The 26436-nt window shown below is 49.7% G+C and overlaps 2 protein-coding genes across 4 annotated transcripts in view; both read left to right on the top strand.

The window, feature by feature from the left end:
• DMRT1 (doublesex and mab-3 related transcription factor 1) overlaps window positions 1-26436 on the top strand; it is a 189234-nt gene that overhangs the window by 119007 nt on the left and 43791 nt on the right. The gene's annotated exons all lie outside the window — the stretch shown is intronic.
• DMRT2 (doublesex and mab-3 related transcription factor 2) lies at window positions 20838-26294 on the top strand. 3 transcript variants are annotated; one of them, XM_058657384.1, is made up of 5 exons: window positions 20838-20897; window positions 21334-21892; window positions 23002-23104; window positions 24753-24822; window positions 25208-25391. In XM_058657384.1, exons 1-5 carry the CDS (start codon window positions 20869-20871, stop codon window positions 25269-25271), a joined length of 825 nt encoding a protein of 274 aa, XP_058513367.1. In that variant the 5' UTR covers window positions 20838-20868; the 3' UTR covers window positions 25272-25391. The 3 variants fall into 3 exon arrangements, with proteins under 3 accessions (XP_058513367.1, XP_058513365.1, XP_058513366.1); XM_058657382.1 differs by lacking the exon at window positions 24753-24822 and having other exon boundaries at window positions 25208-26294; XM_058657383.1 differs by lacking the exons at window positions 20838-20897; window positions 21334-21892; window positions 23002-23104 and having other exon boundaries at window positions 24755-24822; window positions 25208-26294.

The raw sequence follows: 26436 nt of genomic DNA, 5'->3' as shown, positions 1-26436 counted from the left end.
GCTCTACAAAGAGTGTCCGGCTCTCTGCTGCTCCCAGCAGCATCTGAGAATTAAGTATGAAGGTGATATCTGATTTGATGCAAATATTTTCTCTGGTCTGTCATTCTCTTCCCTCTTCTTTGTTTTTTCCTTGCTGTATGCATTGAATTTTTTCCTTTCCTTTTCATGTTCATTCTTTTAAAGCTTTATTTATTTTTTTTTTTTTTTAAATTTAAGACAATTTTAATATTGCTTACATAGCCGATAGGGTTGTCCATTCACGTGGGTCTCTGGTTAGGATGGGGAGGGTCAGGGACGGAGGAGTGTAGGTGGGACAAATGTTCCTTTTTTTTCCCCTCCGCGTCTGCAGGGAAAGAGGGGGTGGGGGCGATCCTTGTTGTTAAAATGCAGCAGCACCCAGGGGTGCGAGATGGTCGTTTGATGATCCCTCAGAGACCCGGATGTGGGAGATTCTGAAGGTGTTCATTCCTCCCCTGCAAATATGCCCACAGGTGTTCTCCCTGTAACATATCCCCAGTGTCCCCTCCCCTGCCTGGGGGCCAGGCTCGCACGTCCTGATCTAGGATTCCTTGCCTTCCCCCACATATCTTTTTAAAATAACAATAGCAATAATGAGCCATTATGCTGGCATACTGGCATAGTTAACACAAGTTTGGGATTAATCAGGTCCGAAATGCCTTCCAGCTGTTGGCTGCTTTGTTGCCTAGGTATGAGGTAACCTAGCTGAGGTAGATTGATTCAATTTTGTTGGAAAGGCACATTTCCAGAGACAAAGAGATGAAGAAAGATCTCCCATGTGTTAGTTCACTCCCTAAATAGCCACAATGATCAGAGCTGAGCTAATCTGAACCTTGGAGTCAGGAGGCTCCTCTGAGTCTCCCATGTGAGTTCGGGACTGGGACCATCTTCTAATGTGTTCCCAGCACATTAACAGGGAGCTGGATTGGAAGTGGAGTAGCCGGGACTTAAATCAGCACCCATATGGAATGCTGGCACTGCAGGTGGAGGCTTAGCCTAGTACTCCACGGCACTGGCCCTGATTTGGTCCATTTTTGATCTTTTCCTTTGCTGTGTGTTCATGAGCCCTAAGAATGTGAGTACCACTGACAGAAGGAAAAGAATACAGACACTTAATCACCACGTGGGAAAATGTCTACGTTTAGGTGGCTGGCTAGTATACACCTCACCCTGCTTGCATTTTAGGAAATTTCTTTCTTAGTTCACCGTGGGAAGGGCACGATACGGCCCTGACTTTCCTGGCATGGTGCCTACGTCCTCCTCCCTCTACCAGTCCTTGAAGGAGACCAAGAAGAAGAAGAGGAGAGAGGCAGCTGGCTCGAGAGGCACAGGAAGGAAGAGGATCAGTGCACTGAAACGCATTTGGTGGAAACCACTACCTTCCAGAAGAAAAACGAGGCACAGAGGAAGGATGGAGTGAGTGTTTCTTGGCTCTGGCGTAGCCGGCCTGAGGTTGGACTGGGGGTCCGTGCGCAGTGAGGTTGTTTGTGTTGGCACTGGTATAGAGCTGTATTACGTGAAAGGCAGGGACGTTAGCAAGATGGAAAAGTCGTGGCAGTTCTTTTGCTAGCTACACTCGAAAATCAGAAGCAGGGAGCCCCTGCAAGGCTCAGGTCCCTGTAGGATCTGATGGACTTGCAGCCCTGGGGCTCCCCACCTGGGTTTCCAATACCAAGTGTTATATAACCGGAGCAGGTCCCAACCCCTGGGTGGTGGGAATGATTGTCCAGGCAGTTCACGTGGGAATGAGGGAGGCTTAGAATTTTCTTTCTCAGTTGGTGAGACCTACTTTTGCCCTTGTGTTATTTTAAACATTAAGCTCTCATTACCTTATGGTCTGGCCCCAGACTGTAGCTTGTGCGATGTGTTTTAACAAAAAACAGTCACTCCATTGAATAGCATGATTTGGCCTAAAAAGAACATTTAACCATCTTTTCGTGCCCTTTGGTTATGCAGTGAGTTTCGCGGGGGCTTGGGACAATTAGTAATTATAATGAAAGGAATTCATATGAAAACACTTTAAAAGGCTTGCCGAGAAAGAAACAAAATCTGAAATGCATGGATATTGGGAGGCAGGGGCTTCAAAAATTTACAGAAAATGTATAAGGTTTTAAAAAACCAAGTAAATGTGAAAATGTTTTGCACCAAGTAAACATCTCTTAAACATATTTATTTATGTGCACAAAATCACTCCCGGGATTCCCTCAGTGGCTCAGATTGGGCAGGGCTGAAGTTGGGAGTCAAAGAAAAACTCCACCTCAGGCTCTCCCGTGGGTGACACAGACCCTAGCACCTAGCCTGTTGGGATGGGAACTAACAGGAAGCTGGAATTGGGAGTAAGCCAAAGAACTGAACCCAGAACTCCAGTATGGGATGTAGATGCCTCAAGCAACAGCTGAACTGCTAAGCCAAATATGCCTGCTTCTAAGCTGACTTCTTCATTTCATTGCCCTTGTATGAAGTTACATACCTCCTTAGATACAGTGTGAAATGTACAATGGGGGCGGAGTTTACAAAGGGTTAGTGACATTGAACATGAATGAAGTCCATGAGCTTTGCCAAGGACAGAGTTGAGCTGAGGGTCGGCCCATGGGCCTCTGTGTCTCACAGGAGCCCTTGCAGGGGCTCGCCCTCATCTAGTCAGGGCCTGGAATGTTCTTCAGAGGAATTGGCTCTGGCCTCTTGGAACTGACTAGGATAACTGACACCAGTAAAATTCTAGGCAATATCCGACATCTTCATTGACCAGTGCATCAGCACCTGGGAAATTGTTAAAAAACACAAACACAACTCCCATTAGGGATTCAGAAACTTAGAGGGTGGGTCCCTGCAAGCTCTTTAGGGAGTTATCTAGGCGACCCTAATAGACAGTACCATCTGAGTATTCCTGTTTGAAGTATTTAATCCTTCCAACTTCCCAATAGAATACAACTTGGTGAGAGCCTTTCTTTTTCAGTTCACGCAGGTACTCCTGAAAACAAAGATTGCATACTAGGGATCCTCAAAAAGCTCATGCAATAGCCGTGTTATGGAAAAGCAAGGCATAGATTTCAGATTACTATTTTTTGTTTACACAAAATAAGCTTGCCATGCAATTGCATTTAAAGTCCCTTGGCATACTGAAAGTTGGTAAAAGTGTACATTCTCTATCAAGTTCAACCCGTCGCCTCACACCCTGGCAGGTGGAGAGCTGGGAAAACACTCACGAGCCGCCCTCCTGGCAGATTCTGAGCGTGGAATACAGCCCTACTTGCTACAGTTTCGTGTTATACCTCAGATGGGCCAGACATACTTGTCTCCCCTGTGACCAGCACCTCACCTTCGGGTTCTGTATCCCAACTCATGCTCATGTACTGGGTCTGTGCTCCCCCCGCTTCTGGGGGTCGCCATAAACTTCTCCCTCTTCTGCAGGGAGATACCCCCAGTGGGCCATGGTGGGAATATTCAAGTCCTGCAATTCGGGACCCCTGCTCTAGCCTTAACCAATTGTTTAGTAAACATCTCTCTCCCAGCTCAACACTGCCTCAAGGCAGTTCCGTCTATTAAATACTCTTAGCAAGACTTAACATACAAAGTGCACCGGTTCCTTGAAAGCGAGCACCATTCATGGACTCATTAGTATCTTAACTACCCTTACGTTCTCCCTTTTCTGCAAAAGTCTTTTTTACAGCACGAACATTCCAGAAGCCTGAAGTCAGAAGGGGGCTCAGAGTTTATCTTCCGCTTCAGCCCTCTGGAGGAATAAGTACAGTCATTTTAAATGGTTTTTGGGTGTTAACAATGGACTAGGGCAGTTAGGATGAAGAGTCCAAGGATGGGGGTTACAAACGCTCCTTGTGGCCCTCTGGGCTGAGCCAGGCCCAAGGGGCAGCAGGTGCTGGGAAGTTGGTGAGCAGCCCGGTGGAGCTGGAGCTCCCTTCTCGGAAGCTGTGTGTGGGGAGCTGAGAGCTCCCGGCTTGTGAAGCTGAGGCAATGAATTGAAATGTCAACCCACGGCCTGCCCTGAACTTGCGTCTCAGAGGGATTCATTTAGGAACAACTGAGGATTTGGGATTTCAGGGTTCCCAGGCTGGGGCCGGGAATTCTGTAGCCTCCCGCCAGCCTCTAATTCCACCTCCGTCTTGGATGACAGGTTATACCCCTGGCGGCGAATGGGGCATCCCTGTGCTCAGACAGTATCAGGAATGAATTAGCGTGTTTCTCCCAGCACACCCCCTGTAAGTGATCCTCTTTTTGAGTAAACATCCCCTGGGTTTCTGTGATGTGTAACTAATGGAGTGCTAAACTCTCAGGGCTGGTTTAAGACTCAGAGCGCACACGTGTTGCCAATCCATCATGCTCCTAATACTAATTAACATAGCAGGGATACAATAAAGACACAGATCTTACACACATTACCCAGCTCGAGTTTCGCTCTCATAACAGTCTCGCTATTGACCTAAGGAGAGCGTCAGCCCCTTGGGCCGGGCTCCATCTTCCCTGCCCAATAGAAAGTGTTGTTGTGTGTGGTTTATGGTGGTGCCACTGTGCCCTTGTCTATACTCTGGAGGATGATGCCCCAGTTCACACAGCAGCCAGCCGGGTTGGCCTGGAATCCTGAGCCCCCCAGCTATGCCTGAGTGGGAGTCAGGGCTGTTTCTCTGACATCTCGGGATACTGGTTCCATTGGGATTTCAGGCCCTGCCTGGTTCACCGCTCCCACAGGAGCTTTGCAAGGCCACTTGATGTGCAAAGAAGTGGCTGAAGTGTAGGTGGTGGGAAGCCCTGACCTCCTGGCCCCAGGTCCGCCTGATAGATGCACCTGCTTCTATTGCTTAATTAGGATGTGTGCTTTGTGCTGTGTGAGTCAATGTGCTTCAGACAGGACACTTTGTATCTGTACTTTTCCCAGTAGGAGGGTGGTTAAAATTTTTGTGGGAAGTGGGATCATAGGGTTATTTTGCTCCAGAAGTTTTGAAGTCCATGTATAGTTTTTTTTCATAATAGGCATTTTTCATAATTTAAGAAATCATCTGTATTTGAAAGGCAGAGTTTATAGAGAGAAGAGAGACAGAGAGAAGTAAGAGAGAGATCTTTCAGCTGCTAATTCATTCCCCCAAATGGCTGAAGTGGCCAGAGATGGGCTGCACCGAAGCCAAGAATCAGGAGTTTCTCCAGGGTCTACCACGTGGGTGTGGGGACTCAAGCACTTGGGCCGTTCTCTTCTGCTTTCCAAGGTCATTAGCAGGGAGCTGAATCAGGACTAGAGAGCTGGGTATGAACTGGTGCCCATAATGGACGCCAGTGCTGCAGACGGAGGGCTAACCTGGTCTGCCTCCATGCTGGCTCCTTCATGAATGTTCTGAAGATCCCTCGCACATGGAATTCAATGTTTGTGTTGTGTGTGCCATAGCATGTTTTAACTCTGTTTTTCTCAAACTCTTTGAAATCCTGTCCTACAAAGATTTTTCCCTCAGTAAAAACATTTGAAAAATGATCTCTTGTAGCAACTTGCCTGAAATAATCAAGAATTTCTGCAAGACTTATAATCAAAGTAATATAGAGAAGGTGTTGAGCTAACATGACAACCTTCATCCTGGGTATCTAATGCTGCGATTACTCTTATTCATGTAAATAGAAATGAATTTATAATCATTTTTAAAAAAAGAAGTAGCCCATTGACAATGGAGCAACATATCCCAGTAATGGTTCATACATGAAATGCAGAGTTAGGGTCTCTATTCTGAAACCTCCAGATCAAAAAATACTCTGAAGTCTGGAAATTGGTGCTTTCCAATATGACACCTTAAAGTGGAAGATTCTGGGGCTGGCACATTGGCTCAACTGGCTAATCCTCCACCTCCAAGCACCAGCATCCCAAATGGGTGCCGGTTTGTGTTCTGGCTGTCCCGCTTATGGTCTGGGAAAGCAGGAGAGGACAGCCCAAAGCCTTGCAACCTTGTACCCACATGGGAGACCCTGAAAGAAGCTCCTGGCTCCTGGCTTTGAAGTGGCTCAGCTCTGGCTGTTGTGGCTGCTTGGGGAGTGAACCAGCAGACAACAGAACCTTCCTTCTGTCTCTCCTTCTCTCCATAAATCTGCCTTTCTGATAAAAGATAAATAAATCTTTCAAAAAAGTGAAAGACTCCACACCTGACCTGACCTGAGAGGCTGTACTTAAAACAGAGGTACGCTAAGAATGAGATAGATTATGTGTATACAATGATGCTCAAAACATAAACAAATTAGTGCCGTTCCTGAGGTATATCAACCTGTGTATGCAGACATTCTGAAATTGGAATCATTTCTGGTCCCAATCGTTTTGGAGAAGGGATTTCCCCAAGCTTGCATGAATAAGGCCTGTTTCAGAAGCAGGCTTCTGGGGCGTGGTGAAGTCCCCACGTGGGATACCTGCACCTCCTAGTTGTCCGTGGTTTTCATTCTGGCTTCTGTGGTCAGTATCAGCATCCCAGGGGCCCACAGCCGATGGTTGTCATACTTGGGTCTCTGCCCTTTACTTAGGGGCTTTGGGCGAACCCAGCACTTTCATTTACTGTATAAAAATGTCTGATTGGTAACGTTCTGAAGAATACACAGACAATTTTTTATGATTTTATTCACTATAGTTAATGTATAACTGTGTGGTCTACCTTTTAAAAAAATAAACATATCTGCTTACAAATAATTTTCCCAGTTACTAAAAAAAAGTCTGTTTTTGAAGGTCGCTTATACAGGAATAGTCCAAGGAACTCACGATGCAGTGTTCATAGTTTTTTGTTAAAATGGTCAGCAAAGGGGCCAGCATGTTGGCTCAATTGGCTAATCCTCCACCTCCAAGCACCGGCATCCCACATGGGCGCTAGTTTGTGTTCCAGCTGTTCCACTTCTCATCCAGTTCCCTGCTTATTGCCTGGGGATGGTCCAGTCCCTTGGGACCCTGAACCTTGGTGGGAGACCAGAGAGAAGTTCCTGGTTCCTGCTTTCAGATCAGCTCAGCTCCAGCCATCGTGGCCATGTGTGGGGAGTGATTTTTCTCTGTGTCTCTCCTTCTTTCTATACATCTGCTTTTCTGATAAAAGAAACACATCTTTTTCAAAAAAAAAAAAAAGAAGAAAGAAAGGTTCAGCAAATAAATCATGCACAATAGAGTATTTGCTCACTTTCCTAAATTTGTTTTTATGATGCAGGGAAGCCGTGAGGTCCCAGGGCAGCCCATTCTCGTCTCACCCAAGGCAGCTCACAGTTTAGTTTCACACCACTAGGGCCTTCTAAAGGATTCTTGAGTTGGGTGTGTGTGAGCCAGTGGAGTCCCTGACCTCTCATGTCGCTCTCAGCTCTTAGTTCTGTGTATCTAGCCTTCTGTAGAGTGATCAGATGTTTGCATGAGGTCAGGTTTGCATGGGAGATGTTTACTACGATCTTTGCATAAATCCTTCAATGTTCAAGTGTGTCGAACATGTGAATGCAGAAAAAAAAACATGGTTCTAAATACTGTCATATATTGCAATATTTGAAAAATAACATGCTGATGAGTTACAGGAAGTTGGAAATAATAATTGTGTATTACCCAGGATATTATACGATCTCAAAATGGTTTGTCTTTGTCTGCCTGAAGATCAGGATGTATGTTAATAGCGGATGGTTTCTTTTCCACATATCCTCAGCCTAGGGATTTATTTATTTGTCCCACATTAGGTACAATCAGAAGAATATGAACGTAAGTTGGAAACAAGCCTGGGGATCAAAGAAAAAAAAACAAAAAACAAAAACAAAAGCAAATCATGTTACACACTGCCAGATTCAAAAGCCATCCCACGAAGCTCAAAGCCCCTGAGCAGACAGTAGTCAGCCGATAACTAAACAACCCATTAGACCAAGAATAACACGCCAGCGCCTTGGGAACAGGTCATCAGTCAACTGCTGGCAGACCTGATCCAGATGAAGGATTTGGCTCAACTGCACTCTCACAGCCACGCCATGCGGCAGGAACAGACTTCTTGACCACATAGGTTCACAAATTTTACTCTCTGATGGGAATCAAACTACTCGAGTCCCACTTCAAAACTGCTGATTCAGCCCCTGTTGGGGTGCTGGACATGAGAATTTCCAGATTGTTCCTGTATTTTCCACACGTAGAGGATGCGTGGCCCAGAGTGGTGGTGGGCGGGAAGGCCCAGTGGTTATCACTTCTGCTGTTCAGGGACAGGATCTGGCTGCAGTCAGTGTGTGCTGTCGCCTGGTGGTGAGCAGTGCTGGACACAGGACTCTGAGTCTCAGGGCTCTGCAAAGTAGAACCACAAGAGAACTGTTAGAAATAAGTTCCTGGCAGTTAACGCGTCACTTGCTCCCTGGTACCACCTGCCAGCCGTCTAGATGCTAATCCTTAGGTGTCAGGGATATTAAAGGGAACACACCTACAAATGACATTGACTATTTCAAAAATGATTTTTTAAATTGGACAGGCATATTTACAGGGAGAAGGAGAGACAGAGAGAAGGATCCTCCATTAGTTGGTTCACTCCCCAAGTGGCTGCCACAGCTAGAGCTCAGCTGATCTGAAGTTAACAGAGAGGTGTTTCTTCTTGGTTTCCTATGTGAGTGCAGGGTCCCAAGGTTTTGGACTGCCCTCCACTGCTTTCCCAGGCCACAAGCAGGGAGGTCACTGGGAAGTCCCTGCTTGTGGCCTAGGAAGGCAGTAGAGAATGGTCCAAAGCCTTGGGACCCTTACATTCACATGGGGGGACCCGGCAGAAGCTCCTGGTTCCTGGCTTCAGATTGGTTTAGCTTTGGCTGTGGCGGACAATTGGGGAGTGAACTATCAGATGGAAGATCTTTTCATCTGTAAAACAGATGAGCAAACAAATAAACAAAAAATGGTCTTTCCAATGAAAATAAATCAATATTTAAAATAATAACGATGAAAGAAGCTCTCAATATCTTGGCTTACAATTGGTCTGAAGAGGGATAGAAACTTGGATCCAGAGAGTTTTATAAACTTCTTTAAAACTGAGCATGGGGGGCCCGGCACCGTGGCCTAGCGGCTAAAGTCCTCGCCTTGCATGCACCGGGATGCCTTTTGGGTGCCACTTCTAATTTTGGCAGCCCTGCTTCCCATCCAGCTTCCTGCTTGTGGCCTGGGAAAGCAGTCGAGGATGGCCCAAAGCTTTGGGACCCTGCACCTGCATGGGAGCCCGGGAAGAGCCCTGGCTCCGGGCTTCAGATCGGCTCAGCTCCAGTGGTTGTGGTTACTTGGGAATTGAATCATCGGACAGAAGATATTTCATTCCTCTCTGTGTATCTGACTTTGCAATAAAAATAAATAAATAAATCTTTAAAAAAAAAACCAACTGAGCATGGGGAACACTAATTGCAATATTTTCTACGATTTTTATCATGTTCTGTCAATAGTAATCCCAGTAGGAGGCTTCATGCTTTACAAAGGTGAAGGCCACCTGTTGTCCCAGCCCCAAGTTCACAGAGCCAGAGGCAAACTCCAAACTCCAAACTGCCCCAGACATCTCAGCGGAGGCTTTGCTTGGAAACCACTCTACTGGCCTGACAGAGGCCTTAACATGCTTATACGCTCACAGACAATGAAATTGGAATGACAACAACAAAAAAGTTCAGAAACAACCTTATTGTACAAAAAAATAAATGCCTTGGATGTTTTTCTTGGTTGTTAGACTGAAGTGGAAACAACACACATGAGAGAGAACAGTACCCAACGATCTGTTCTCCGTTTTCTGTAAGTAGCTGCCCAAGGTGTCAACATGCCCCTTGCCGCAGGGTTGGGACTAATTATTTCAAGGTTGGGGGAGACTGCAAGCCAAGGTCAGACGGGACCTGAGTCCCCCAGAGACAGTTGTAAACAGCCCCATCCAAGGACTCCCGTGCATGTGACAAGCTGGCCTTCAAGTTCCTGGGCCAGAATGTTACAATGATTGAATAGGTTCAAATTCTGGGTTTGAAATTGCATTTCTGATTTCTATGAATTACGATGCGCTTGGCTAATGAGACTTTACTGCCTTGCTTACTTATTGATAAAAGCTAATGTGGGCTGAATCCCATTGTGACGTAAAGGGAAGCAAAGCTTGCAGAGGAAGTCCCACACTTAGGAGCCAACATCTTTCCAGAAAATGCTACGTATGCAGTATGTAACATTTAAAGTGAATATTCTAGAATGTTTGGGCTCTTCATCTTATCATTTTTCTTATTGGCTCACAGGAAAACCAAAGCTTCTTTTATCTTCCTATTTGTTTTTTGTTTTAATAGAAAGGCTGTTTGCAGATAACAGCAAACGCCTTCCCTATAGCTGTGATGACAAAATTACGATAGTTTATCTCAGTCTAACGTGTGCATATACCCTTCTAACAGCAATCACTTGTTACGATTCTTGAACCGTAGGGAAATGGAAAGAATTCATTCATCCTGCGTATCTAATGTTGTTATGGGATCTGTCATCTAAAATAATTTGCAGAGATCACTGTCGCTTTTACTTAGGGTTTGGACAACTTTGTTATTCCAGGCTAAGCGCACCACTTTTTTTTTTATCAACATAGGCAAATTACCTTAGAACTAGTGTATGTATTAAATCCCTCAAAAAATTTATGAAGAATTTTTTCAAACTTTCTCTGAAAAAAAAAAAGGGCATTGTTTAAGCTGAACTTATACACGAAAAAACGTCACCCCAGAAGGATAATAATTTTGGAAAGGAGTGAAAACAGGAGTTTTGAAGGAACATGTGGAGGTGCCTTCTTTGTTGCCGAAGACAGCATTACCGAAACATTAAGTTCTACTCACACGCGCTTTGTTTCTTCTTGTGTCTTGACTTGAACAACTTTTGAAATTCAGGAACCACGATCCTGCCACCAGCAAGGAAAGTGAGAACACATGTTAAGTGAGAAAGTTCGCTGACTCTATAGCTATTTGATCTTTTGGTCAGGAACAGAGAGAAAGACTTTTAAACACTGTTTTAATCAACCATCCCCAGGGACCAATAAATTAAAAAAAAAAAAAATGATAAGGACACTCTGCCTCTGGGTGACGTTGGAATAAAGCTGCCAGAGTACAAACCGTTTGAAGCACAATAGAATGCAGAAAAAAAGATTTGCTTTTGGCCAAGCAAGTCTGAACAGCACATGTCAGGGAGCCATCAATATTTATTGCGTTGTAGCTATGTGTGCCAAATAACAGCACATCTGGGGATATGACAGAGGAAGCTCTCACTGCAGATGTGGCTAAGCGCTTTCATCTATTGCACTCCATCTGAGACCAGATCTAGTTCCTTTGGAAAAGATAACCCAAGTCTACTGACTTTGTAATTCTTAAGTGGATGAAAGTTAAGTGTACAGAGGTCTGCTTGCAATTGTGCAACCTGGGATGAGGAAAACCCGAAAAAACCAAAAATACCAGCATGGGCTAGAAAGTCCTGTTCTGTGAGATACTGGGGTGATGGCTGCTGGTGGGATGATGCTGGTCAGCTCTTAGGTTGGGCTCAGAGGGCTAAAGAGTAAAACCCCTGGTGGGGAGGAGCCTAACAGGTGCATGGTTCTAAAGCCAGGCTCCGATGCACTCGACCAACAGAGCCAACTCTAAGCCCGTCTGGTGGGACAACCCTGAACCCTCAGAGAGGGCAGCTTCTGTGTGCTTCAGAGGAAATGTCCCCACCTGATGAGCAAAACCAAGCTGTGCAGAATTCACCTGTAGACTTCTTGAGTCACCCTTCACTTCCCCCACCTGTGTCTCACGGAAAAGTCAGTGGAGGGCAGGGCGGGTTGCTCAGTTCATGAGTAGCTCCTGCACACAATCTATGGCAGGGCTGTCAATTCTAAGAAAATATCAGGTCTGGTGTCCCAGAAATTCCATTCAATTGCTCTACTTAAATGTACCCACTCAATCGACAGGACTGTCAGTTTTAATGGACAGAAGAAAGGCTACCGAAACATTCCTGTGTGCTGGGAAGGGTAGAAAGAACTACCCATGACAATGGTTGAATCTGGCTAATGGACGCATTAGGCAGTGTGTATCCTCTTTGGCCAGGAAGGAGGGAGCATTTCATTTGAGAGAAAAGCATCGCTTTAAAACAGGTCACTTAGGGTCCGGCGCGGTAGCCTAGTGGTTAAGGTTCTCACTTTGAGCATGTTGGGATCCCATATGGGCGCTGGTTGTAATCCTGGCGGCCATACTTCCCAACCAGCTCCCTGCTTGTGGCCTGGGAAAGCAGTGGAGGATAGCTCAAGGCCCTGGGACCCTGCGCCCGTGTGGGAGACTCAGAGGAGGCTCCAGACTCCTGGCTTCGTGTCAGCTGAGCTCCAGTTGTTGTGGCCACTTGGGGAGTGAATCAACGGATGGAAGATCTTCCTCTCTGTCTCTCCTCCTCTCTGTATATCTGACTTTGCAATCAAGTACATACATCTTAGAAAATAAAATAAATAAACAAATAAAAACCCAGGTCACTTACAGGGGCTGGCATAGTAAGCTAAGCCTCAGCCTGTGGCGCCGGCATCCCATATAAGTGCCCAGTTTGAGTCCTGATTGCTCCACTCGCCATCCAGCTCCCTGCTTGTGGCTTGGGAAAGCAGCAGAGGTGGCCCATAAGGGAGAACCCACACCGCTGGAGATTCAGAGGAGGCTCCTGGCTCCTGGCTTCAGACTGGCCCAGCTCCAGCCATTGGGGCCATTTCGGGAGTGAGCCAGAGGATGAAAGATCTCCTTGCTTCTCTTCTTTGTAAATACACCTTTGCAATTAAAGAAAAAAAAATTCAGAAATGGGGAGCTGCAACGTGGCACAAGGGACAGGTGGGAGATCCCACCGGGAGTGGGGCAGCCGACCAGAACCGGTGCCCACACGGGGTCTTGGGGCTTGCAAGTGGAGAACTAACTGATTGAGCCATTGTGCCAGCCTGCCTTTCTTGATCTTTCAAAGAATTTCAACCCCCTTACTTTTTCTTTCCCCATTTTGGCCCTAGGAAACTACTGAAGATTTTATTTGTTTTTCCAATTTTACAAATGAGCAAGCAGGTCTGAGGTGAAGTGAAATGTGCAGAAATTCTTAGGGTCCCCAGAAATAATGTGGGGGTCTTCCGTGCTTTTCAGATCCCACACCGGGCTACACAGCTTCCGGTCACCTCGGCAGCGCCATTATATTTGGCTTGAGGTGCTCTGCCACGTCCAAGGATTTGAACTTTGTCTGAAAATATTTCTATCAATGGGGAATGAGCCGTGCTCCCCAGAACTGGGAGTGCGTCTGGAACTGGGAGTCTTGCTCAGCTGGTGCTGGACAGGAGGGAATGGGGGAACACCCACGCCCCTCCACACCCCGGCTGGGCAGTATTGCTAGGAGAGGCTGCTTATGTCCAGGTGGTAGGAAGTGCCCGTGACTGTTACCAGGAAAGCACCTGAAGGTTTGGGGACATAAGATGGTCTTAGAGCAGAATAGCGCGGACCCGCGTTCATTTCCAGTGCACCTGCTCCAGCTAATTACTGCTGACACAGGATGGCCTCCAAGTGCAATCTGGGTTCTTTTGCTTCTACAACTGGACGATCTCTCCATACCTGCTTGGGTTAAAGCCTAGGACGGAAGTTGTGAAAGGTCGGTAACCGGTAACCGAGCAGAGCACCCGGCCCACCCACCGGCGGGGTGTGGGGGGGTCCCCAGCAACCGTGACAGATGCCTTGGCGAAACCATTCCAAGGTCACGCAAGAAGGGCTCATCCTCATTCTCTCCAGAAGACACTTCAAGGCTTCCAGAAGCGTAGGTCCGAGCCTTGGGGTGCACAGTAGAGCCCCCTAATCTCGCCTTCGCCCACCAAACATCCCGCCCACCCGGTCGCCAGGATTTAACCCCATAAGTCTGTGCACCTGCGACCCAGCGCGCCCTCGCGTGGCCGGCTTCCGCCGCGCCCCGCTGCAGGACGTGGGCAAGTTGGGCCTGGCTGTGGAGACCCACCGGTCCTGGGAGTCCCCGTGGCGTCTGGGGACCGCTGGACATTGTAGGAGGATCAAAGCATTCTTGCGGCGCCCCGCGATGCCCGAGGTTGCAGTTTTGCTAGCCTGGTTTTACCTCGTCCATAAATTTTCTGCGAAATAAGGGGCAGGGGTGGAGGGTTCAGGGGGTCTGGGAGGCTAGGTCGGGGGGAGGGGGTGTAGTGGAGGTTGGGGTCGGGCGCTGCTTGCACCTGCACTGTGGGGTCTCCTGAAGTCAATGTGAAGTAAGTGACTTGCGCCCCTCCGCTGCAGCCTCCAGATAGGAAGTGCCGGTGGCTGTGGTCAGCGCTTTTTTTCCTCCAAATTTCGTTTTGTGTCCTTCAAGTTTGTATGGTTGGAACCTTGTCCTAAGGAGCGCCACCACCAGCGGGGCTTGGTTCTTCCCGCCCCCCCCCCCATGCAATTCTTGGGGAGTGCTGACGGGGATGTGGAGGGGAGCCAACCAAGCAAGCCCTCGCCATTTGCTCTTCCCACGCAGGATAAAGAAATACCTTCAAGGGCTTTGGATGAGATTTGGCTCCAATCTCTTCATGCTTAATGGAGGGTGACAGTCAGGAAACTGCCCCCAAGGTCAAGGGTTACTTTAATGGGCAAACCCGAGAGGGGTTCTAGAGGATAACAAGGGCTTTCTTTGCTACTTACTTTGTGGCAGAGAGTCTGTGGTTTTCCAAATGGCCGCAAGACACAGAGTCCCAGCTTAATCCCTGCTACATCCTCTCTGGGACAGTTTCTGCTACCTTTGGCCAGGCACAATCTGAGCCTCTAAGCACTCCCTGCCACTCCACTCCATCATGACAAAGCTGCAACGGAGCTCTTCTGTGTGTCTTCTCCCCCACTGGGGTTCACCTGCAGCACAGGGATGTTTCTAGAACACTCCGTCTACTCCCACTCCCACTCCCACTCTGCTCAGGGAGCTAATAGAGCCACTTCCTGCAGGTAACAGCCAAGGAAATATTGTGGTTCAGCTCACAACCCCAACTCAGACTTTAGCGTTAGATTTTTATTTTTTTAATTTTTTTGTTCACTGAGCGGATCTGAAGCCAGGGGCCAGGAGCTTGTTTGGGTCACCTACACAGGTGCTGGGATCCAAGGCTTTGGGGCGTCCTCTGCTGCTTTCCCAGGCCACAGGCAGGGAGCTGGATGGGAAGTGGAGCTGCTGGGATACGAACCAGCACCCATGTGGAATACTTGTGTTTGCAGGGTGAGGTTCTTAGCCACTAGGCTATTGCACCAGGATCCGGAGAGTATGAGTTTTGATTGTAGGTAAAACTGCCCCCATTCCTGGGATAATTAAAGGCCACTACTCATGGGGGGGAGGTGGTAAGTTCTCAGGGTTAGAGGCCCCTAGTGGCTGGAAGTGCCCAGCTGTCTGGATGTGTTACTGGAGTGAGGCCACCGTCCCTCCACTGCAACGCAGGCTGAAGACTAAGGGTTGCCTCATCGCCTGGCTGCCCCGGGACCCCAAGAGAATCCAGCCAGGTTTCGACAGCACCGAGGATGGGCGCTGGCCGGCGTGGGAGTGGGGGAGGTCAGGAAGTTGGGGCCAGCAGGTAGGCGGGGCCTGTGGGAATGTTCAGGAGCTGGGGAGGGGCGAGATCACCCCCCACTCCTTTAACCTCCGCGGGAATCCCACTATTCGGAGTACCGAGTACCGGCGCAGAACCACAGCTAGAATTCCTCGGGCTGGGACTTGGGGGGTTGGGGAGGGAAGCTGCTGCGGCGTCTTGGGGTTCCCCGCAGCCCATTCGGTGGTGGTGTGTGTCTCTTGCAACGCCTATTTGCTTCTTTGAGCCTCAGTTTCCCTTTCTGTTTGTAAAAGGCAGCTGCGTGGCCTAGGACAGTTCCTCCTAGGATTTAAAACCTGCTTCCCAGCATCTACAGCCTGTGCAGCAAGGGAAGGGAGCCTTGTTAGAGTCAGGAGGTGAGCAGTGAGCTTCTGCCAACTCCCCCTTTCCACCGCCCCCTCCCTGTGACAGGCCGTATATTTGATTACGCAAAGTGCATTGGGAAATCATATCTTCGCAGTCCCATTTGGGATTATTTATTTCTCTGCGTCCTGGGTCAAAACCATGGAGGCTGTTCGGAGAGGAAGTGGACTCCAGGTCATCTTCTGGAGGCATTGGCGCGTAAAGGCGCGTCGGTGGAGGCGTCACCCGCCCACGCGCGCTCGCGGCAGGTGATGGATGCTGCGGCTGGGAGTAAGGCTCTGTCTGTACCCTGCGCAGCACCCCCGCCGTCCCCAAGTTCCGGGTCCCCGACGCTGGAAAGTCCGATGGGCCCAGGAGGAAATCGGGCTTTCAAGTTCTCCCAGTCCCGTAGGCCAGATGGCCGGTTAAAACGGCGACAATAGGAAATGGAATGTTGCAAGCTCTTAGCAGCTCGGCAGTTGTGTCTGAACCGACGAGTGTCTGGAGGTTTGTTTTGAGGCGTGGCACAAGTAACAATACTCTTGATTTGTACGCTATGTTTAGAAAAAAGAAAAAATGAAAGGGACACAGGTGTGGCAAAGAAGGGTCTTTTATTAACAGGTTCAAGCCGCCGAGTCCGTACCAGCCAGAGCTGGGCTGGACAGAAGGCAGAAGCAGCAGCTGGGTCTCCCACGTGAGTGGCAGGGACCCAGGACTTGGACCTGTTGCCCTCCCCAGAGTGAGCCATCATAGATGTTGGAATTGGAGGCTGGGACAAGCCACACTAACTACTGCTATTGCTCAGTATTTCCCCAGGGGAGGAGTGCTGGATCTCACACTGCCAAGTTGTACAGCAGCATGTAGAGCCTGTGCACTGGGGGAATGATCCAGGGCAGGCTTCACCCCAAAGGTGTGCAGGGAGAGAGAGGTGGCAGCCAGAGATGCTTTTGTGGGAGGGATGGAGCCTGTAGCTTTGCCAGTGGGAGATGCGTGTGGCCGTCTGCCAGCAAAGTGGGATTCTCCCTGGGAAGAAATGCAGGGTGAGCAAGAGCCAGCTGGAAATGCTTATTTCCCCCTTTATTTATTGTTTAAAAGGAGAGAGAGAGAGAGAGAGAGAGAGAGAGAGAGAGAGAGTGCTTGCTCGCGCTAGAGCACCACACCTATCAAGAAAATAAAATGTCCTTGGTGCCCACTTTGCTGGGGGGGGAGGGGCTGGCTTGACTTGGTTAAAGGGAGGCTTCCTGGGGTGAGAGATTTAGGTAAGAGGGGCAGAGAGGCACGGGGGAACGGGTGTGGTGGTGGTGGGGACCCCACACCCACCAGCTGGAGGAAAAGCAAACCCAACTTGGCTCCCCAGTCCTCACCCCCTGCTGTGTCCACACCAGACCAGAGGGACTTAGTAATTGGCTGTCAGTTTACAAGGCAAAAGGATTTGGGGTTTCCTCTGTCACTTGGCTGGCCGGAGCCTCTTTAAGAGAGGGACCCTTACAGGAAAGCCGGGGTCCTTCTGAAGCTGCAGGCCCCACCCCCAGAGCAGGTGCCCAAGAAGGGGGTGGGGGGGGTTGACTGCCTGGTCTTGGCTTCAGGCCTGCAGACTCTTAACGTGGAACTTGCCCCATTTTTCAGATGGAACCACCAACGTGCTTCTGAAGACAATGTACTGAAGATGCATCCCCAGAACAACCAAAGAGCCCAGACCTTCTGTGCTCTGAATATGTGGCTTGTACAGCCAGAAATTTCTTTTGCAAACCTATCCAAGCCTATGAACATCATGCCCATCGCTCAGGAGAAAGGTTACATAGTGTTGCATTCAATTCTGAGGGCCTGGGGACAGGGGTGTATAACCCCACCCCTTCTCTTCCCAAAGTCTGCTGGCCTGGTGGGTCCCCCAGAAGCACTGGGGTGGTGGTTGCTGGGGGTAGGGTGGGAGAGCAGTGGTTGGATGTTCCCAGGTTGCCACGGGGCTGTAGAGCCTGGTGCTGCTGGTGGGGGAGCGGAACAGAGAGCTGGGAATCCTGCACCTGGTTCTAAGCAGAAGCACTGGAGCAAACCCACTGTTTGTTGGGGTTCAGGGAAAAGTGCTCAAGGTCAGCTCCTTTCTCTCCAGAACACTCCCCTGGCCTGGTCCAGCCGACCTTAGATTCTCCTCCCTGTCCCCTGCATCCGCGCCCCCCCCCCCCCCGCCCCCAGCTCCATCTCAGGCCTGGCTTCAGCCAGCGTGGTTTAACCGTACACAAATTCCATTTCTTTGCCTCTTCTGTAGCAGCGTTTTAAGCTCAGGCTAGCTCCAGGCGCCCGGCTTGCAGTTTGGTTTCACTTTAGGAAGGGCATGGTTTCCCTCCCCTGCTGGCCTCTGTTCCTCCTTCGCCTGTCTTAGTGTCACCAACTGAGGGTCTTCTGACTTTTGTCCCTTCTTATTTAAAATCACTGGTGAAGGGCTAACGGTTCCATCTCCTTATCCTCCACACCTGGCTGTAAAAGCAAGAAATAAAAAACAAAAGACAAAAAAATATCACAGCCTACCAAGCGCGTGCGTACACACACGACTGGAGGTGGTGTGTATTTTACAGTCTGCACACACTACGCTGGAGAGGCGGGTGTGTGTGTATGTGTGGGGGACCGAGCGCCTGTGGACGAAGGCAGACACGTCTCTAGCAGAGGCAAGACGCTAAGAGGAAAAAAAAAAGTTTAACAGAAAATACCAGAACGACTGATTAAAAAGAAAAAAGTGACGAGTCCTGTTCCAAGAAAGCTGCTCCCCACGCCAGGTAACAATTCGGCAGACCCGCTGGGAGTCACTCCGCAGCGAGCTGATGCCTAATGCTAAGATGCGGGCCAGGTCCTCGCTCTCCTCCCCAGTCCTGGGCTCCCAGGGGGTCTCCTCTACCTGGTTTCGGCGCTGAAGAAAGGACACTGCTTTTGCTTAGATCAAGAAATCAAAAGCTCCACCGTGGAGCAATAGCTGAGGCTCTGTAAAAGAGGAGACGCGGCACGCTAAGGGGGAGATGCCGACGGAGGGTGGTCTGTGAGACCCCGTGTGCCAGGGTCGCCTTCCAGAGACGCCTGCGGGACGGTTTCTGGTGCTTTCTTTGATGGTCTCTGCAAGCCGCCCCTGGGGGAGCGGCCCTCACCCTGGGAACCCAGCGCCCGGCTTCCCTGTTGGGAAGAACGTGCGGGCGCGGGCTAAAGCGCGCTTCCCTTCCAGCTGGTCGCCTGTGGCTCTGGGTCATCCCTTAACTGTCCTTGCCTGGTTGCCTTCCAGCAAGAGAATGAACTCAAATTAGTGTGGGGTCACACGTGGCCGGAGCGCCGCAAGTTTCCGTTTCCTAGTGTGTCTCTTCAACCGACTGCCCCAGAAGCCTTGTTTTTTTGTGAAGAGCAACTCAACCAGCCAGTGAGAGACTTTGCATTTACTCCCAGACAGAAGGCAGCATCGAAGGAGAAAAAACAATTGTTTCTTTCCCGGAGCTGGAAACGTAACTTTGTTTCCAATATTTCCTTGAAGGATTTTTTTTTTTTGGCGGGGGGAGGGAGAGGGTAGTAAGTCATTTTTTAATATATATTCGTGCATGTTTTAAAAAAGTTTTTTTTTTTCAAACAAGCTCCTGTTATCTGTATTCTTAATAGTGTACCCAAGTTTCTGGTTGGCATTCGTTTACCGTTCTTCCCCAAATTAACTGAAGCAGTCATGGATTGACATAGCATAACAACAACAACAACAACAATAATAAATAATAAATAATAAGAATAAATAATGACTTGGCCAAGGTCCTCACCAACTCAGTGAAAGTTAAGGAGGCACCATTTTGCACTTGAAGGGTGAACACAGCCAGTCGCAAACGCCTCTGCAGGTGCCAATGGGCACGCCAAGTGTCGGAATGCCAAGCAATCGCTGGCTTACTTTAAAGGGGGAGTTGCTACTGCGCGCCCGGGAGAGAGGCTTCAGATGCACACTCAGGCTTGTGTTCCCGGCGGGTAGCAGAGACGCAGCCAATGATAGGTAACACTAAACCCACGCCAAACCGACCCCTCCGTCACCTTTAATGACCTTCTTGAATACACAGCACACGTCGCGTCTCTGCTTGTTCCCTAATCCCAGCTCGACTGGGGACGTCTCACACTGGGGGTTTAGCGTCCTGGGAAAGCGACCCGGTTGCTGCGAAGGCTGAGAGCGGGCGGACCCGGGCGAGGCGCCGCGGGGAGGAGCGCACATCCACCGTAGGGAGGCGGAGGCCGCCGGGCCGGCGCGCGTCGGCCAATCGGGGCGCACACCGCCTGGTAAGTGTCCAATCAGGGGGCGCGGAGCTGGGGGCGCCTGGGAGGATAATACCCGCGAGGGACCGGGAGGCTGGAGACTGCGGCGAGGGGCGCTCTGCTGCGCGCGGCTGCTGGCGCCCGCCCGCGCACCCGTGCACCCCGGGAGCCCGGGAAATCGCAGCTCGGGGCGGAGGAAGCCGAAAGCGTCCTCGGAGAAGTGAAGCCGCTCGAGGCCGCAGAGGACCAGAAAAAACAACTCTGAAGAGCTTGGCATGTGTGGAGGGTCAGGGTCGCTGAGAACTTAACTCGCCGAACTCCCCTAGCGTCCCCAGTGCCGGGGGTGGGACTCCGGCTCTCCAGCCGCTCTGCCTCGATTTCGTGACGGGAGTGGCCATCCCGGTTTTTCTGTTTGCCCGCAAAGCCAGCAACCTGAGAGCCAGCACCCAGAACTGGATATCCGTGGACGCTGCTCCTTCGGTGAGTTCTGCTGCTGCCCAAGGCGGGTGGGTGGGAGAGAGGGGTGTCTCCGGGAGGCTAAAGGGCAGAAACCTCTTTTGCTTACTGATTCTGTTTTTGTTTTGGTGCTTTTTATAAAGCTGTCAGCCTCAGATCCCACCCGGGGCGGCGCAGCTCTGTGCGTGCAAGTACGGTTGAGGCTGCCCTGGCCTCTGGCCAGTGCCCCCCCCCCCCCCCCCAACGCCAGTGACAGCTCTGGTTTTCAATGAGTTTAGGGGAGCGAGGCCTTGTGGTGTGTAGCTGGATGAGCGGCTCTGGGAGGCACTGACTGGTACTTCGGTGCTGGTGCTTGTAATGAAATGGGAAATAACAATTCCATCGACATTTAATCGTCCTCGTGGCCGTTTCTGTGGGTTATGCGGAAGTCTGGCCAGTGGCCTGGGTCAGCCTGGCGGAGCACGGTTATCTTAGGTGTGTGATGGGTGAGTGAACCAGGCAGTCGTCCGGAAAGTGCGGGTAAGCCCTTAGAGGGCTGCGTTGAAGGGCAGGTGCTTAGAGCGCACTTCCATCATCATACAAATCCATCTTGGGGTTGGGTCCCTGGGGATTTTATTTACCGAGAGGCACGAGTGGCCTGCACCTAAGGGGACAGAGCAGGCAGACAGAACAACAGCTCTGAGTCTCAGACGGAGACCTCTGTGGTCTTGGGGTTTCCAGGTGTCCTCTCCAGACTGAGGGCCACTGACCGGCCAGCCGGAGCCAGGCAGTCGCGTACGATGGCTGACCGGCAGACAGGCCTGGCCGCCGGGGACTGGGAGATCGACGTGGAGGGCCTGGAGCTGGAGCCTCCATCCACACCGCCCGAACCTAGCCCGCCGCCGGCCGGCCGAGACTGCGACGATGACGAGGGAGAAGAAGAGGCGGAGGAAGAAGAGGTGGAGGAAGAGGGTGACAGCGAGGAGGCGGCCACGTTCCCGAGGGTCTCGGGCCGACGGGAATTGCAGGGAAGCCAACTGACCAGGCCTGCGCCCGCATCCCAGGTCTTGCCAACCGCGACGGGGACCTCGGAGCGCGCGGCGAGCGTGGGCGGCGGTGGCGGTGAACCGCGCAAGCTGAGCCGCACGCCCAAGTGCGCACGCTGCCGCAACCACGGCGTGGTGTCGTGTCTCAAGGGCCACAAACGCTTCTGCCGCTGGCGCGACTGCCAGTGCGCCAACTGTCTGCTGGTGGTGGAGCGCCAGCGCGTCATGGCCGCCCAGGTGGCGCTCCGGAGACAACAGGCCACCGAGGTGCGTAGCCGGCTAAACCTCCCGGGGGTCGGGGAGCGGGCGCGGGGCCTGGCGGCGGCACGGAAAGGTACTGCGGGCCCTTGTCCAGTCACCCCGCCTTCCGCGGTCAGGTAGAGGAGAGAGCCACGGGTGGAGCTGGGAGAATTCGGCAGAAAAGGTTTTCTGTTCAAAAAGAGTGTGTGCGCCAAAGTGCGGTGGGCAAGTGGCTTCTTTCTGCTTTCCGACTCCTGAACTTGATTTTCGTGATGTCTGGGGGGTTTGGAGGAGGACAGGGCTGGCCCCGGCGTTGAGCGCAAAGAAGATGACTCGAGCTGGGGTCATTTTCGGGGAGGAGACAGTGCGTGCGCGCAGGTGCCAGCGCCCAGGCCGAAGCTGTGGCCAGAGCGGCGGCGGCGAAGGGCCCTCGGCTGTCCTTCCTCCCTCGGGGCTCCAGCTGCGAGGACTTTCGCGAGGAGGGAGCTTCTGAAAGCTCCAAGTTTGTCCTTCCCCACCGTTCCTGCACATGGAGAGCCGCCTTGAGGCTTGTCAGGGCCTCCTTCCAGACTCCGGGGCGTTGGGCACTGGCGGTCCCACCCTTAGTTTGCCCCTAGTATTCCAGGACCGCGTTCTGGTGAATACCAGGTTAGAATCCGCTCAGCCTGGTAAGTGACAGCCGGAGGACCCTTGTCCTGCGTTCCTGGAGACCTTGAAGCATTCTGGCTTCCTTGGTGTGCCCCAGACGCGTATAGCAAACAATCTGGAATTTGCAGCCGGATGCTGATAATCTTCCCCAAAGTAGCCGGACGGGCTGCGACCAGGAACCCGCCCAGAATGAGCTCCCGACTGCATCCGTGTCCGCGCACGTGGCAGGGCCGCGTGCCGCAGTCTTCGGGATGTCCCCTTCTCCTGTCCTGAGACCCTCTGTGGGCGAGTCTGGCTGATTCCGCCAAGCAAAGTCAGGCAGATTCAGGGGGTCCCCTCCAGCTCGCCCACCCGAGATGAAGGGTGACGTTTATTCGCATGAGCGAAACGAGTGCATTCAAAGCGGGAAGAGGTTTCGGATGACCTGCGGACGCCTCTTCTCTCCTTTTCCTTCAAGGCATTATTGATTATGTTTCTCACATTTCTAGGACAAAAAGGGGCTTTCTGGGAAACAGAATAACTTCGAACGCAAAGCCGTGTACCAGAGACAAGTCAGGACACCCAGCCTGTTGGCTAAAAGCATTTTGGAAGGTAAAGCGACGCAAAATTGATCCTTCGAGTTTTTTTTTTTTTTAATTGAGTTGAATGCCTGTTCTCGTGTATGCCACAAGTTAACTCTTTGAGGCTTCCACTTTTTTTTAAATTAATGTTTTTCTCATCATTGGAGGTCAAGAGCTAGGAAAATGAGGCTCACACGCCTGCCAAAGTTGTTTTTTTTTCCCCACTATGAGTTTGAGTCTTCATATTTTTGTGGTCTGAGTGGACTTGAAGTGATGTGAAATTTGTCCCGGTACCGAATAGACAGCCAAGCGAGCACAGTTGTCCCCAGCAACAACCCTCTCACAGCAAAACCACCCACGCTTTGCTTAGCGGTTTGCAAGAGCTTAGCCAGCGGTCCGACATTTGCTGTTGGCCGATAAAGACCCCTTTTAGGGGGGTTCAACCCAAGAGCCCCCCTCTTGCCCATGGTACTGTTTTTTCTTAGTGCGCTATCTAGATAATTGCTGTTTCTACACTCTTCATTTTGACGTGTCAAGGCTGTAGCAACCCAAAATGCTTTTCAATCCACGAGGAGACACGTAGGTTAAACATGAATGGTGTGACGTCTGTCTTCGTGTTTTCACTTTCTCTGAAGCCAGGAGATACCTTCATTTTCCTGAAAACATTACTGAATCTTACAAGGATCTCCGTTTAGGTTTGGAATATATTTCTTGACTTGCCTGATAATGTACAGATGAGCTTTTGCTATTTTCTTTGCATTTCAATACCCTTTCTATTTGCTATCATCACTGTTAGTTCCCCAAGGTCAACTTAAAAAGTACACTTTAAAAGAAAAGTTAGGTATTTGAGCATTTTTTTTTTTGGTGTGTGTGATTTTTAGTTTATTTGATTCTGGACAAGTTTTAAAGTGTATTTGGGTCTCACCTGTACTGTTCCCTTCTGAATCTACAGTTGTTTTTCCTGAATTAAAAATTAAGTTGGTTGCAAACCGATAAACAGACCTATAACCAGAAGAGCCAAGCTAATAAATGGAGATTGTACCAAAAAACAAAACAAAACAAAACAAAACCCAAAAAACAAAAAAACAAAAAAACAACTTGGGAAGGACAAGGACCAAATGAAATAGGAAAAGCAAGTAAATAACTTCCTGGCCAAAACTTTATCATAGAAACAAAAATGTTAGTTTCCAAATCTTATTTTATCGGTCAATGAGTAGGATGTGTTTGTCACTCTATAAACAAAAGTACAGCAATGAGTCCTTCAAACAGATTTCATAGTTGATGGGTGTTGGAGTGTGATGAAACACTCCAAGTACTTTATACTGCCAGGAATTCCTTTTAGGTTACACTAGTCTTTGCATTTGATTTTATTCCTACTCATGAAAAGTGCGAAAGATTTAACCATGCGGTAGCGATCACCGGTCAGCCGTGTTGGCATTTGGCCAACCTGGTTAGAGCTTGGGAAAAATGGGTTAGAGCTATGGTTTTTTGGGGAGTGGGCAGTATCGCTTCTCTGTTTTGTTTGTAGCAGTGGTCAGGGAGGGACTTGTAGAGTGTGGTTGATGAGTTAGCAACTTTTTGTAATTTCCTGTACTTCCTTGTTTCCTTAATCTTTTTTTTTTCCCCCGTTTTCTCCTTGCTAATCTTCTTTAACTCTCTTTCTCTTTTTTCCCCCCTAGTTCTCCTTGGATTATTCTACAACTATAATAATGAGCCATCTTTAGGAAATAAAAGTGACATCAGATCTAGGTATAGATATCTTTTTTTTTTTAATAATGAGAAAGATGACTTGGAAAATAAGACATTTTGATTGGCCTAAGATAAATAAGCCTGAATGTATAGGGGGCCTGGAATGAGTGTTAAAATATTAAAATGCCAGTTAATAAAATACCCCCATCAAAGCACGCTGTAAAACAAACCAGTAGCAACAAAGACCACACTAACAAAGATAAACTATGGATATTCCGCTTGCCGAAGGGAAATGTTTCTGATTTGGGCCTACGCTTTTGTTTTCTGTATGTAAATGTTAATCAAATAGCACTGTGGACGATAGGAGTTTCTGGTACCTTCTGGTGTTCCAGGTCATTCTGCCCCAGATGCATTGATGTCTTTTCCTGTGTTTGCTCATTTTTAGGTTACCGTCCCGTTGCCACGGAGACTTACCTGGGAACAAGCTTACCTCTGCCTCCACCTGTTAGTGACAGGATGAGGAAGAGAAGGGCCTTTGCCGATAAGGAGTTGGAGAACATAATGTTGGAGCGGGAATATAAAGAGAGGAAGCTGTTGGAGACTTCCCACGCTGCTGCCTTATTCCTGCCTAACCGTGTGGTGCCTGGGCCCGAGTACAGCTCCTACAAGGGTGCCTACAGCCCCGCCCCCGTGGACTCAGCCGGCAAAGACTTCTGCAGCTTTCTCCCCACCTGCCTCGATCTAACCATGCAGTATTCAGGCTCTGGGAATATGGAACTGATTTCTTCTAATGTAAGTGTGGCCACCACGTACAAGCAGTATCCCCTGTCTTCAAGGTTTTTAGTTTGGCCCAAGTGTGGCCCCATTAGCGACACCCTCCTGTACCAGCAGTACCTGCTAAATGCCACCGCTTCAGTCCAGGCCCTGAAACCTGGGGTCGCCTGGGACTTCAAGGGGGCCCGTGTGCAGGATGAACGTGGCACAGAACATGATACGCTGCCATCCAAACTGGAAGGTTCCCTGTTGCTGCCGCCCACGCCTGAGTTGCAAACCGGCAGAAGTGACCTTCAGAGTCACCTGCCCGTCCTGGAGAGATCTGCCTTCTCCCCACCACAACAGAATTTCTCTCCAGTGGTTGACACGGACTCGCTGGCGGCTCAAGGGCATGTCTTAACCAAGATCAGCAAAGAAAGCAGCAGGCAACTTCTGCCGCCTAAACATAATCCACTCCACTCCTTCTTACAGCAGACGCTTCACGACAAATCAGGGCCCGAGTCGAAAACCCCATTTGTCAAAGAGGCCTTTGAAGAGACCCCAAAGAAGCACAGTGAGTGTTTAGTTAGGGAGAACCCAAAGTACACATTTACAGTAGACAGATGCGCTAAGGACCTTCTTGTAGCCAAACAAGTTGGAACAAAACTCACGGTCAATGAACCCCTGTCGTTTTCTGTTGAATCTATTCTGAAGAGGCCTGCGTCTGCCGTCACTCATGTTTCCCAGTACTAAGCTGCTAAATGGAAAGCTGGATTTTCTACAGTCTTGCTGTTTGCTATTTTTTTTTTAAAGTTAAGATGTTTGTATAGAGAAATTTCTAATGTAAATGATGATTTCTAGAAATTCTATCTATTCATGTGCATGTCCCGTTTCTTATCCTGTAAATATATTTAAGCCTAA

Source organism: Ochotona princeps, chromosome 31 (assembly GCF_030435755.1).
Source record: "Ochotona princeps isolate mOchPri1 chromosome 31, mOchPri1.hap1, whole genome shotgun sequence".
Taxonomy (NCBI): Eukaryota; Metazoa; Chordata; class Mammalia; order Lagomorpha; family Ochotonidae; genus Ochotona; species Ochotona princeps.
Note: the sequence above shows the minus strand (reverse complement) of the source record. Positions and strands in the feature narration are given on the sequence as shown.

Coding starts and splice junctions, on each gene's coding strand:
- DMRT2 (XM_058657382.1), top strand. CDS start 20,869: ATGAGTTTAGGGGAGCGAGGCCTTGTGGT. Junction 21,893..23,001: donor GGAGACAACAGGCCACCGAG/GTGCGTAGCCGG, acceptor TCACATTTCTAG/GACAAAAAGGGGCTTTCTGG. Junction 23,105..25,207: donor GGCTAAAAGCATTTTGGAAG/GTAAAGCGACGC, acceptor GCTCATTTTTAG/GTTACCGTCCCGTTGCCACG.